This window comes from Electrophorus electricus, chromosome 1, assembly GCF_013358815.1.
Source record: "Electrophorus electricus isolate fEleEle1 chromosome 1, fEleEle1.pri, whole genome shotgun sequence".
NCBI classification, from domain to species: domain Eukaryota; kingdom Metazoa; phylum Chordata; class Actinopteri; order Gymnotiformes; family Gymnotidae; genus Electrophorus; species Electrophorus electricus.
In genome coordinates, this window is record NC_049535.1 from 12631668 (window position 1) to 12644669 (window position 13002).

The following is a 13002-nucleotide window of genomic DNA, read 5'->3' on the forward strand; positions in this document are numbered from 1 at the left end:
GTAGACCCAAGCTGAGATTCTCGTATATTCGTGTTGCGAATCCTACTTTAGAGCATCCAAGAGATTTGTTCTCACGGCCTGAAAAGTGTGCCGGTCTTCTGGAGTCCAGCGTTTAAGGCTGCATCCACTGGCATTGTAAGAACACAGACAAAACTGCAGCAGAGTCTGGTCAGAAACTCAGAGTTGAAACATCAGTCCAGCAACAGGTGAGGTGATGAGCTCCAGGTTATAGGGGAGGGATACAGCTCAGGTTCCCTGCACTCTGATGATCTTCAGATGTTTTCTGTTTGTCTTTGGATGAGTTTTCAGCAGTGAGTCGCTTCAGCAGGACACTGCCATGCGTAATTTTGACATGCTGGTACTTTTCAAGTGGGATGGCGGGATGTGCTTCGCTGCGGAATTCTGCTGAACTGGGCATGTGCAGAGGTGACTTCAGGCAATGGCACAGGCCCGCCGTTGTGGTTTTATCGCCATACATCTGTGTACGTGCATGCATACACTTCAGTTCAGTTTAGCATGTCGGTATGTGCAACCAAACCATTGCCATGAAAGTGAGGAGAAAGTGCAGATGTGAAGATATTTACGTCGGTTTTGGACAAAACATATCACTCTATTTTTATCCTGAGTTCCCTCATTCAGGGAACCAATAGCAATGTTAACAGAATCTTAAATGTTTAGTAGAATAGTGTCAGGTGTCGTGTGTAGTGTCAGGTGTAGTCTATAGTGTCAGGTGTAGTGTGTAGTGTCAGGTGTAGTTTGCAGTTTAACATGTAGTCTTCAGTGTCGGGTGTAGTCTTCAGTGTCGGGTGTAGTCTGCAGTGTCGGGTGTAGTCTGCAGTGTCAGGTCTAGTTTGCAGTGTCAGGTGTAGTTTGCAGTGTTAGGTGTAGTTTGGAGTGTCAGGTGTAGTTTGCAGTGTCAGGTGTAGTGTGTAGTGTCAGGTGTAGTCTGCAGTGTCACATGTGTAGTCTGCAGTGTCGGGTGTAGTCTGCAGCATCAGGTCTAGTGTGTAGTGTCAGGTGTAGTTTGCAGTGTCAGGTGTAGTCTGCAGTGTCGGGTGTAGTCTGCAGTGTCGGGTGTAGTCTGCAGCGTCAGGTGTAGTTTGCAGCGTCGGGTGTAGTCTGCAGCGTCATGTGTAGTTTGCAGTGTCGTGTAGTCAGCAGTGTCAGGTGTAGTTTGCAGTGTGATGTGTAGTCCGCAGTGTCAGGTGTAGTGTGCAGTGTCACGTGTAGTCCGCAGTGTCAGGTGTAGTCCGCAGTGTCAGGTGTAGTCTGCAGTATCAGGTGTAGTTTGCGTGGTCACATGTAGTCTGATGTGTCGGGTGTAGTCTGCAGCGTCATGTGTAGTCAGCAGTGTCAGGTGTAGTTTGCAGTGTCATGTGTAGTCTGTAGTGTCATGTGTAGTCTGTAGTGTCAGGTGTAGTTTGCAGTGTCAGGTGTAGTTTGCAGTGTCAGGTGTAGTCTGCAGTGTCAGGTGTAGTCTGCAGTGTCAGGTGTAGCCTGTCTTCTTTACCTGACCTGTCTTGTCTTCACTGAGTGCATTATGCATGACGGTTCAGTGATTGTCTGGGCCAGTCAAGAACAGACCCTGTGCCATTATCCCTTACCTGTGTGAATAAAATCATTTTTGTATTAAAAGTCACAGGAAGTGTGACATACCAATGCTAAAATGCAGCACTGTGTTGTATTGACTCTGTTTTCTTATTACGTAGGTTATAAGCATCATTGACAGGAAGGGACGATAAATTACTAACTCTCACTAAGACATCTTGCTCGCAAGCCCAGTATCAACATGTCCACACGTAGTATTGCAAACAAGTTTGAAATGTTGTGTGTGTTGTGGTAAATATGTTTGCTGCTATTCTTACCATGATGGTTTCTGGCACCATAATAGTTTATGACACTGTAACTATTTCTGGCACCGTAGCGGTTCCTTTCACCATAACAGTTTAAGAGACTGTGACGGTTTATGACACCGTAACGGTTTCTGGCACCGTAACGGTTTATGACAGCTAACAGTTTCTGACTCTCTTAAGTTCCACACTGCATCCTGGCAGGGACCTTTGTGGCTTGTGTGTTCTGATTCCTGGAAATATATTATGGCTACACAGCATATTTTGTTTAATCATCATCACAGTGTTGACCTCTGCAATATGATCTTGAAAATTAGTTTGTCTTCCTGTAAGTGACAGAATTTTTGGTTGTGTGCTACTTCTGTGTACAGATACGGCTGATCAACCCAATCTAAGGGATTTATATGGTGTAATAAATGTGTATAATTTTGTGTATATATCATCCCTTCTCCTTTGCCTACGTGCAAAGTATTATTTTTAATTATTATTTTTATGCTGACCACAATGGATTAGCACAATTATAATAATACTGAGTTTACAATTCTCTTTAGTGTTTACAGAACTCCAGACTTTACAATACTGCATGGCTTTCAGGTTTTCAGGTGAGATAGACGTGAGGGTCTATGGGAGAGAGACAGTTCTGCTTTTGAGCGGTGAGGACTTAACAGTACACGCGTATGTCTTCCCATGGATTCTCCCTGGGTCTCATCACCCTTCAGTTTACGAGCTGTTACCTGAAGTCTTATCACCATTGGAGTTCATATGGAGCTCTCGTGCGGGGAGGTGTGCCCTCGCCATTTGCATGTGTTGGCATCACTTAGGCTTAACTCTGCTCAGCCATGCTGAGAACATCGTTTGTTCACCATTTCCGCCGCTTGCTTTTGTTTTTCTTCCTTGACAGCAGCGGTTTGTTATTTTGTTGGCGTAGGATGTATATTTGCTGACTGTCATCCGACTCTAGGGTGAAGTAAGAGTACTCAGGGTGAGACTCCAATGTCTCCACATGAGATGATGCCCCATCACATGTATGATGTTACGTTATCACATTTAAAGATTTCTTAGGGATTTAGGAATCCCAGACTTCTTGTAGGGTTTGTCCTAGCTTTGAATACTCTCTGTTCTATGAGGTATTGCTGTTTCTCTGTACTGTACATGGTCATGGTGAGAGATTTAGATTCTGTCTGCCTCCCTTTTAAATTCACAATCAACTCTTCCTCCCTGTCCACATCTCTAGCACCAGAACCAGAATAGAAAAGCTCCTTTTCTTCTGCTTTACAGGGGTTTGGGAAAAATGTCAATCACCTTTTTACTGCAGTCTTCTCTCTGCTTTCTAAACCTACAAGAAGGTGTAGCGAGCTGGTTTACATGGAGAGATGGGATGAGCAGAGGGATAGGCAGTGTGAAGGGGATGTGGTTGGGTGGGGGGACTCTGTCTCTGGTTGGTGGATGTGGTCGGGCATGGTTGGGTGGGGGGACTTTGTCTCTGGTTGGTGGCTGTGGTTGGGTGGGGGGACTCTGTCTCTGGTTGGTGGATGTGGTTGGGTGGGAGAGATCTCTATCTCTGTTTGATGGATGTGGTTGGGTGGGGGGGATATCTGTCTCTGTTTGGTGGATGTGGTTGGGTGGGAAGGATCTCTGTCTCTGGTTGGTGGATGTGGTTGGGTGGGAAGGATCTCTGTCTCTGGTTGGTGGATGTGGTTGGGTGGGAAGGATCTCTGTCTCTGGTTGGTGGATGTGGTTGACTGGGAGGGATCTCTGGTTGGTGGATGTGGTTGGGTGGGAAGGATCTCTGTCTCTGGTTGGTGGATGTGGTTGGGTGGGAAGGATCTCTGTCTCTGGTTGGTGGATGTGGTTGGGTGGTAGGGATATCTGTCTCTGGTTGGTGGATGTGGTTGACTGGGAGGGATCTCTGTCTCTGGTTGGTGGATGTGGTTGACTGGGAGGGATCTCTGTCTCTGGATGGTGGAGAACCTCTTTCATCTCTCTTCAGCTTCCCTCAGTCTAAAACCCAAACAGAGACAATGTTAGTCACCTCTCATCTGATGTTAGTCCCCAGGAAGGAGTGGTCTGAACTGTTGCTATGGCTGCCCAGTTGGTTCTGTTGTTGTTGTTGTTGTTGTTGTTGTTGTTGTTGCTGTTGCTGTTGGTCAGAGAGCTGGATAGTGCATCAGACCATAGTGGAAACCATGTGCTAGGAGGTGGTATTTAATCCTGTACACAGCTTTAGGTTGGATAAGAGCATAGCAAGGTTTCAGATACTAGTGTCGGTTATCAGTACCTGGCCATGTCAGACCCGACACAAGTGATGAGCTAGGATTGGATGATCACCTGAAGGGCCCTGCACTCAGTTAAGTGAGGGAGAGTGATTCTTTAAGGTGGTTCTAACAGGACACTCCCCTTACAGGACAATGAGGCAGAGTGATTCTTTAAGGTGGTTCTTACTGGACACTCCCCTTACAGGACAATGAGGCAGAGTGATTCTTTAAGGTGGTTCTTACAGGACACTCCCCTTACAGGACAATGAGGCAGAGTGATTCTTTAAGGCAGTTCTTGCAGGACACTCCCCTTACAGGACAGTGAGCAGAGTGATTCTTTAAGGTGGTTCTTACAGGACACTCCCCTTACAGGACAATGAGGCAGAGTGATTCTTTAAGGCAGTTCTTTGAGGACACTCCCCTTACAGGACAGTGAGGCAGAGTGATTCCTTAAGGTGGTTCTTACAAGACACTCCCCCTACAGGACACTGAGGCAGAGTGATTCTTTAAGGTGGTTCTTAGAGGACACTCCCCTTACAGGACAATGAGGCAGAGTGATTCTTTAAGGCGGTTCTTACAGGACACTCACCTTACAGGACAATGAGGCAGAGTGATTCTTTAAGGCAGTGCTTCCAAGGCACTGACATCCATTTCTGCATACCTCAGCTCTGCTGGTTCTTGTTGAGTAGCTGCTTTACCATAATCAAGGACATAAAACAAGTGGAGTTAATGTGCCAGCAGGGATTAGGACTCTTTCCTAACCCCAGTTTCTCTCTTTTCCTGAAGGGATTTAACATTTAAAGAGAGACGAGTGTGTATATGGTGACTGTGAGCAATGAGGTCATAATAACAGACAGTAAAAAACAACACCTGCCCTGCACCCTAGTCTAATGCCACCTAGCTGTCTCTGCTGCCCTCTAAACTGCCCCATCTGCCCTGGAGGCTTGTACCGCCTCTCTGTTGGTAGGCCTTCACAATATATTGCTTGGTGATCGTCATTTTCAATATTAGCTTCACAGGTCATGCAAATGCTTTGATTCATGGAAACAGCTGCAGGGACATTGCAGAGTCTCCGATCTTTCCCAGTTTCCACTGAGTCTTCTCTGTTTTGTTAAACATACTTTGCGAAAGCAAACTTGTCTTAAGTGTCGTACTAAGTCTAGTCTGTTTGTAACTGCTTGTAACTGAGATACGTTTATTGAGGTATGCTATTTTTGTGATACTTTCATAAATATTAGAAATGTTTTTAATGCCACAAATGTTATGAAAATTGTATTTTATTTTTAATGCCATGAGTGACCAAAGCATAATACACTTTGATGCAAAACAATTTCAGTATTATATTTTGTGCACATTGTAAAGCTGCAGTACCCGTGTAGTTTTATCGGAGGAGTAAGATGATGCGAGACTAATGGTGGAGAGAGAGAGAGAGAGGGAGAGACAGTGGTGTGTGAAGCACACTCGTCGCCGTCAGTCCCTGTTCTCTCTATAGCCGAGCGGATTGATTCACCGTCGGCACACTGCAGGGTCGCGGCGTTATCTCTTCATGCAGGGCTCCACGGCCAGTCAGTCAGCCGATAACAAGTCTGATTCCACTCTGACGGCGCTTGTGTTCTAGAAATCTCCACGGTAATGACATCCTTCCTGCGTGGCTGGGGTTTGCTGATAAATTACGATTGTTTATGCGGCACGGGGGTACGCCGATGTCCCCCGACACGATTGCACCGCACAGCCTGTTTGTTATCCAGCTCAGACTCAACCCTGTGTTCTCAACCCAAAACATCCTGTATTTGCCACCGCGAAAGAGGCACTTTACGAACCAACAATGCAGCTTGGTTCTTCAAATAGCAGAGCAAACATCCATTTTTAATCATAAATATATAGATTGATATAGATAGATTGACCTAGCTATATCTAGAAAATATGTAGATGATCAAAGTTAACAGGTTTCTTATATCTTATAATCTTATATTCCTTATTGTTAAGAATGATTCAGTTAGATTCTACAAACTGCTGAAAAATTTAAATGACTTCTGCAAACCAGGAATAATCTATGGAGAGTCAGCTCAGAACAGATACCCTACATGTCAGATATTTTATTGGCAATCACAGAAACGTCAGATGTGGCGTTTTTATCATTTTTGTCTCCACGTTTATTCCATTTAGTTCAGTTTTCAATCAGCGCACCGCGTTCTGGATCCCACTAGCCGTCTGCCTGGCTGTGGTCTGGTGTATTTGGTTCATCTCGAGGTCATAGTGAACTTTACGGTTGTAGATTGTTGATGTTCTTTCCTGAAATGTTGTCCCACGCTCTCTTATGAGTTACCACACGTTTCATTCAACCGTCATATTTCTTTAGTCAGACACGTCTGCGATGAATTTTGCGTGACTTTTTTTTGATGCCTGATTTCTCGCTCTCTGTCGGTCTTTCTTTCTTTCTCTCCTACTCTCTCTCTCTCTCTCTGGTCTCTCTGTCTGTCTGAAGCTCTCTGTAGAGACCCCAGTAAGGGGTCGATTTCACTATCTCTCATTCCGTCTGTCTCTCTTTGCAGGTAGCGACAGCTTGTGTTTCCACCACTAACTACGAGCTGGTAGGTTGACATACAGAGTAAGGGCGTTCCGGCTGATCTAGGGTATATTTACATGAGAAGCTTCTCATTTCTTCTTAGAAATATCTTAGACACAGACACGGAAGCATAACAGCGATGTTCCCCTGTTACGGTAATTACATCCTGTTCAAATAAGTGCCAAATGCATTTAATTACCTTAAGGGAAAACATGCTGTGTTGAAATGTCTTTGTGCTCCACCTCACCCTTCCTGTGTGGTAGAGAGAGCTGGAGATGGTGCGCCCTGTGTGCAGTGAATGGGTGGTGTTTGACCAATGTGCAGTATGCACAGCGGAGCTCTTGTGTGACCTAGCACCACATGCGGAGGAGATCTTGGACTGGTTTCACAGTTTGAGTTCTTTTTCCCTCACGTATGTGAATGTATAGATATTCTTGGCTTGTTTTGATTTGCGGCCAGATCAGTGCCTGTCTCTGTGCTGGTTGCATTTAAGTACCATCTATAAAACAGTGGGAATAGTGTTTTTTTTTTTTGTTTTTTGTTTTTTTTAAAGGAAGCTGCTCCCTTTACCAAAGCTTCCTTTTTAAATGTCTTGAACATTTAGTGCAAGATATTGACTGCTGCACAAAACACAAAGCCATATATATAAATGAGATTAATGGAAGTCTTTATTGTTTTAAAGTACAGTGTTATACCGGAGGTATTTACAACAAATCAAAGAGTTTTGAGTTTAGATGTTTACAGAACTAAAAGATTAATCTTTCTCTCACTCTCTCTTCCTCTCGCATTCTCTCTCTTCCTCTCTCACTCTCTCCTTTTAGCCTCCCAGTAATGAACTTCCTCTGAAGCATGTAGAGACCCCAGTAAGTATCACACTTCCACTCTTAACCTCATAAATGCTGCATAATATGCACATAAACATGGCAGTCGAAATATATTGCTCATGGATTTGCTGCTTAATTGTGCTTGACTAGCGTGGGATTCCTACCCAATTCCTACCTGATTCCTACCAAATCCCTACCAGATTCTTATGGTCTGTCCACATTGGCATATGTATGGGTCTGGCTGGGTTGGGCAGGCCTTAGAGGAAGGTGCTTGGCTTGGCCTGCTTGTCTTAATAATAATAATGAGTAGAATGAGTCTAGCTCAGACCTTTGCTAGGTTTCTGTTGTCTCTGGGTGGCAACTTGCTTTTGTGGTTTCTTCTTTATTGATTCACTGCAGGTAAACTGAGTTAATTTGATCTCATTCCAGTAGCATTCATCATGATAAAGCCAGACCTCCCGTCCTCTCTGACCCAAAGCAAACAAAGAAATAAACTAAACGATGCAGTTTTTCCTCTGCTAGTGACAGAAGAGCATTCAAAATGATGATGTTAGGCTGGTTAGGGGTTTCTGGGAGTTTTGTCATTTCTTGATGGTTCATTCTTTAGGAACGTATTGTAAGAGCTGTGACAGATGAGTAATGTTGCAGCTGCACACACACGCACACACACACACACACACACACACACACACACACACACACACAGAGCAGGTCAAAGCCTCACACAGGCTCATACAGATGCATAATCACAGGATGTGACTGAACTGACATGCACGCATCTGCCTTTTATTAGAATGAGTTATTGTTGTGATTATTAACACGTATACGGGAGTTTTAGATAGACAGATGCGTTACTAAGCCACTCTGACATGGTGAATATGTTTTGGGGTAAGGGAAAACACTCCTAGAAAGAGGGAGTTGAGTGAGTAAGAGAGAGAGTGAGTGAGTGAGCATGTGTGTGTGTGTGAGAGAGAGAGAGACAGAGAGAGAGAGACAGTTGAGGTAGAATGAGGTCAAGAAACAGAGGCAACGAAAAAAGAGATATCCAGTTTGATATCTCTCAAAGTGTATTATCCCTGAAACCCCCTCCCGGTCGTAGGATAAACAGCGGTGTGTTCACATTACAAATCCACCCCTGACCGACCTCAGGATCTCCCCTGGGACTCCACATGCGGTTAGCCAGTTAGGCAGCGATGCTTACACTGAAAATACCTCAGACCAATGCATCTTCTGGCTCGCTGCCAGTTCATCCATTATGTAACCCTGGACCAGGCTTTTGGGCATTTCTATAACAGCCTGACAGGCATTCGACGCATAAATTATTACCTAGGTTTCAGTGCATAAGCTGTGTTCTGTTCTGCAGCGCACTTTGTGTGTACTTGGGGCGTAAAGTTTGGACGTTTCAGGTGAACGGCTAAATGCAGCTGTTAGTATAAGTAATTTGCCATATTATTGGTGCAGAACTGGGTCAGACCGACATACCGGGAGCTTTGAGTGAGATCCTCTGAGTTCCTCTAATTGAATCAGCGTGGCTTCGTCCGGCTCAGAAACGCTCAAACTAAGCTCAGTCTGCCAAGAGCGCTCACAGAGGACTTGTGACCGCCAAAGTCTGAGTTGTGCAGATGCTCGGAGATGCTATAAAAAACACACTTAACACCAGTCATTCATTCTTTGCACACTCATTGTGTAATTGAATAATTTAATAATCTGATAACTACACCAGCTGCAATGTGAAGAGGATGTAAACACAGAAGTCATACTGTTGATGACCACAGCACACACACGCATGCACACATACACACACGCACACGCATGCATGCACACACAAAAACACACCCATGCACATACATGTACTCACGCATACACACACACACACACACACACACACACACACACACACACACACACACACAAAGACAGACAGACAGAAACACACACAGGAGCAGAAGGAGGGGTTACAGAATGGAGGAGGTGTAAAGGTAGCCAGCATAGAGAGGCTCTGAGGACAATCTTGCTGGACAGAGTGTGTGTGTGAGAAAAAGAGAGAGAGAGAAGAGAAAAAGAGAGAGAGAGAAGAGAAAGAGAGAGAGAGGATACCTGACTTTGAGAGGAGTGCGAGAGAAGGTTTTCGGTTGCAGCGCACGGTGTCCTGAAGCTCCAGGCCGGGGGAAGACGATCCAGCTTCTTCCATTGAAAATTGAAGTCATTTTTTTGCGACCTCTGCCATGAATCCTGCAGCGTCACTCCGCCTTCAGCTCTGCTCCCTGTTGTCGTCATGGAGACGTAGCACAGGTCACAGGTTCAAGGTAGGGGTGCAGGAGGGACCCTGATCTCTGTGACCCTGAGCTCTGCGAAGCTGCTTTTTCTGTCGCTCACTGGCAGGCGTCTCTCATGAGCTCGTAGCCGGATGTGCGGATATGATGTTGTTCACAGGCCTGCCAAACCTGAGTACAATGTTGCTGGTATGGAACACAAAACCAAAGAAAACATTAGTCATGTGATATAGTTAGTTACGGTTAGTTCTGGTTTTCCTGAGGGATGAAAGATAGGACTGTCCTAGAGATTGAACTGGGTTTGAACAGGATGTAAAATCTCAGTTTCATATCATGATGCATAAATGTTCCCCCTCAGTCTCTAGGAGATGTTCCTGGTTGCCAGCTGTTTCATGATTTCATTATGAGTTGGTGTGAGTTGGCCGTTGTTTGGTTGCAGTAACTGCGCTGGTAATGGTTGAGTTCTGCTGTTGCAGGGATCAGGTCTTCATAACTTTGCTGAAAACTCTCATCAGCTGATTTCGGGTTTTCTCTGTGAGGTCTGTGCATGTTTCTGTGGGGCTCTAAACCTGGTTGTGTAGCTGCTGTCTGTTCTCTCAGTGAGCCTTGCTTGGAAATGGAAGCCACATTGAATCTATTGCAAACATATGAAACTGGAGAAATTGTATGGGGAAGGGAGTCCAAGAAACGTTTGCTCATTTCTGTCAGACATCAGGACAGACGACTACATCCTGAATGATTCAGGACAGATAACTACAACCTGAATGAAGTCAGGACAGACGACTACATCCTGAATGATTCAGGACAGATAACTACAACCTGAATGAAGTCAGGACAGACGACTACATCCTGAATGATTCAGGACAGATAACTACAACCTGAATGAAGTCAGGACAGATGACTACAACCTGAATGAAGTCAGGACAGATGACTACAACCTGAATGAAGTCAGGACAGATGACTACAACCTGAATGAAGTCAGGACAGATGACTACATCCTGATTCGTTCCTGTATTATGAATTTCCTCCTTATATCTGATGTTGGTGCTTTAGTGCTGCAGACACACTTTCAGTTTGAAACTAGTCAAACTCTTTTAGACGCTTTATTTCCTGTTTTCACATTGGCTTTCACGCTGAAATTCTGTTTTGGTGTCTGCAACATCTCAATCTGTTCCTGCATTTGTTTAAAGTAGCAATCACTCATTTTACCACCATAAAGCAACAAACTGTTTCTGAAAGTATTTATTTAAAAAGAAATTCTATAAAGTGCAGCTCACATGAAGTGAAGAATTACATGTTGTGCAGTCCCCTGAATGAACCAGTTTATGCTCCATATAGCATCCCCCCCCCCCCCCCCCCCCCCCCCCCCCCCGGAGGCAGCCATGCTTAAAATAGATTTAGCACAGAATCTATGACACATCCAGGCCCCTAGGTGACAGTATAATGGCTGGTTAATAATGTGGAGAAACATCACTGGAAAAAACACGCAGCCTTTTCCAGTGTAGTTCCTTCTGCCAAGCCCTGTAACTTACTCGTCCGTGTCTTTATTACCCGGAGCTCATTAGTCTGCTGTATCTTCAGAAGTTACCAAGTCCTGCTGAACTCATTCTGACCGAGTGAACATCAGACAAACATCTGCAACTCAAGTTAATCTGGTACTTAACACTTATAGAAAATAAACTATGGCCACATGTAGATAACCATTTTTGGATTACAAAAGGTTAATATGAAAAATATTTTTAAAGCAGTGCTATATATACACCAACAGTCCTCTATTCTCCACTCCTGTCCATCTTCTATTTGTTCCAGTAGCTCACTATTAATCAGATTGTCCTGGTCCCCCAGCATCTGACATTGACCTTGTTGACCCACGAGACATCTGAGCCAGTGCAACACTTGTTTTGAACACTTTTTGTTAGTGAGGTCAGCACATACCTTTGAGTACCTTGCCTAAGGGAGCACACTGGCAACACCCTGGTTAGGGTTCAAACCCACAACCTCCTGCATCAAAATCAGTGGTTCAACCTGCTGAGATATGCAGCAGCTGTTGGGATGCTACTACACAAGCCAGCCCAGGATGAGGGGGTATATGCAGAGGACATGGGAACTATGGATGCTTCGATACCCAACATCTACACCAAAACAGCTAGTAGCTCAGTGTTCCTACATCCGCGAGCGGTAACTGCTGTCACAACTAGAGATGGATGAGGTATGACACACATGCTACAGTGAGGTGGAACCTGGGCGACAGGTCAGAGTGGAGATGTCGTCATCATCATCATCATCATCATCCCCACATGCTGGAATTGAGAACCGAGATCCAGTGAACCCATGCACCATGCTCACCACCAGTCATGGCAAGCATGAGAGCGTAGTATCTTAGCTGTTCTACGCACTCTTCTGGACGGAGACCTCGTCTGTTGTTCTCGGGATCTGCTGCAGTCACTCTCCCAGTTTGAGGGTCACGGCCCCTGTCACGGGACCCACTGTGGCCTTCAATTTCCACATCTTTTCTCATTTAGCAGCCCTTGTTTTGTTTTTTGTTTTTTTAGTTTTTTTTTAGCTTGCCTCACTCTTTGTAATATTTGATTGTAACTTCTTCATGGTTTCCATTTTCAAGGTCCTTGTAGCTGCCTTCAGCATCTATGTTACCTTCTGGTAGTACAGTCCCCTCAGTTCTGACTCCCTTTCCTCTTCTTGCAACCATCCGACCATACTTATCCAGTCCAAATGAAATTCTGATGTCGTTGCTGTATATCCTGGTAAGCTGGATTAGTGAGTCGATGTCTCAATCACTTCTGGTACACAGCTGGAACTTTAGGAGATGATCTCACTGAGGAGGTTTAGGTCTATGCAGAACAGCAGTGGGTACAGGGCCTCTCCTTAGTAAATCCTGCACTTGGTGGTGACTCGTGTTAGCCGTGTTATCTAGTTGGCCTCTAGGGTCATCTTCCACAACTCCACTGAGTTCTTGATGAAGGCTCTTAGAGTTCTGTTGATGTTACACAACCTCAAGCATTCCAGGGTCCATGTGTGGGACATTGAATCACAGGCTTCCTTGTAGTCAATCCAGGTGGTGAACAGGTTGGTCTGTTGGGTCTTACAGTCTCGAGTGACTGTTTTAAGCCTCTGGTGTTCTTGCCAGTGCCTTTCTGGGCTCCGCTCATGTACTGGGTCATGTGCCTACTCATCCTTAGAAGCTTCCATGTTGTACAGAGGCAGGTTATTGGCCAG

The 13002-nt window shown here is 45.0% G+C and overlaps 1 protein-coding gene across 8 annotated transcripts in view; it reads left to right on the forward strand.

The window, feature by feature from the left end:
• tns1a (tensin 1a) overlaps nucleotides 1-13002 on the forward strand; it is a 102683-nt gene that overhangs the window by 29756 nt on the left and 59925 nt on the right. For 6 of the 8 annotated variants that reach the window (XM_035525632.1, XM_035525642.1, XM_035525635.1 and 3 more), the window contains 2 exons: nucleotides 6658-6696; nucleotides 7493-7534. In XM_035525632.1, the coding sequence (XP_035381525.1) occupies nucleotides 6658-6696; nucleotides 7493-7534 (81 nt within the window). Of the gene's footprint in view, nucleotides 1-6601; nucleotides 6609-6657; nucleotides 6697-7492; nucleotides 7535-13002 lie in introns of those variants that run through there. The other 2 variants (XM_035525643.1, XM_035525654.1) reach the window with 2 other exon arrangements.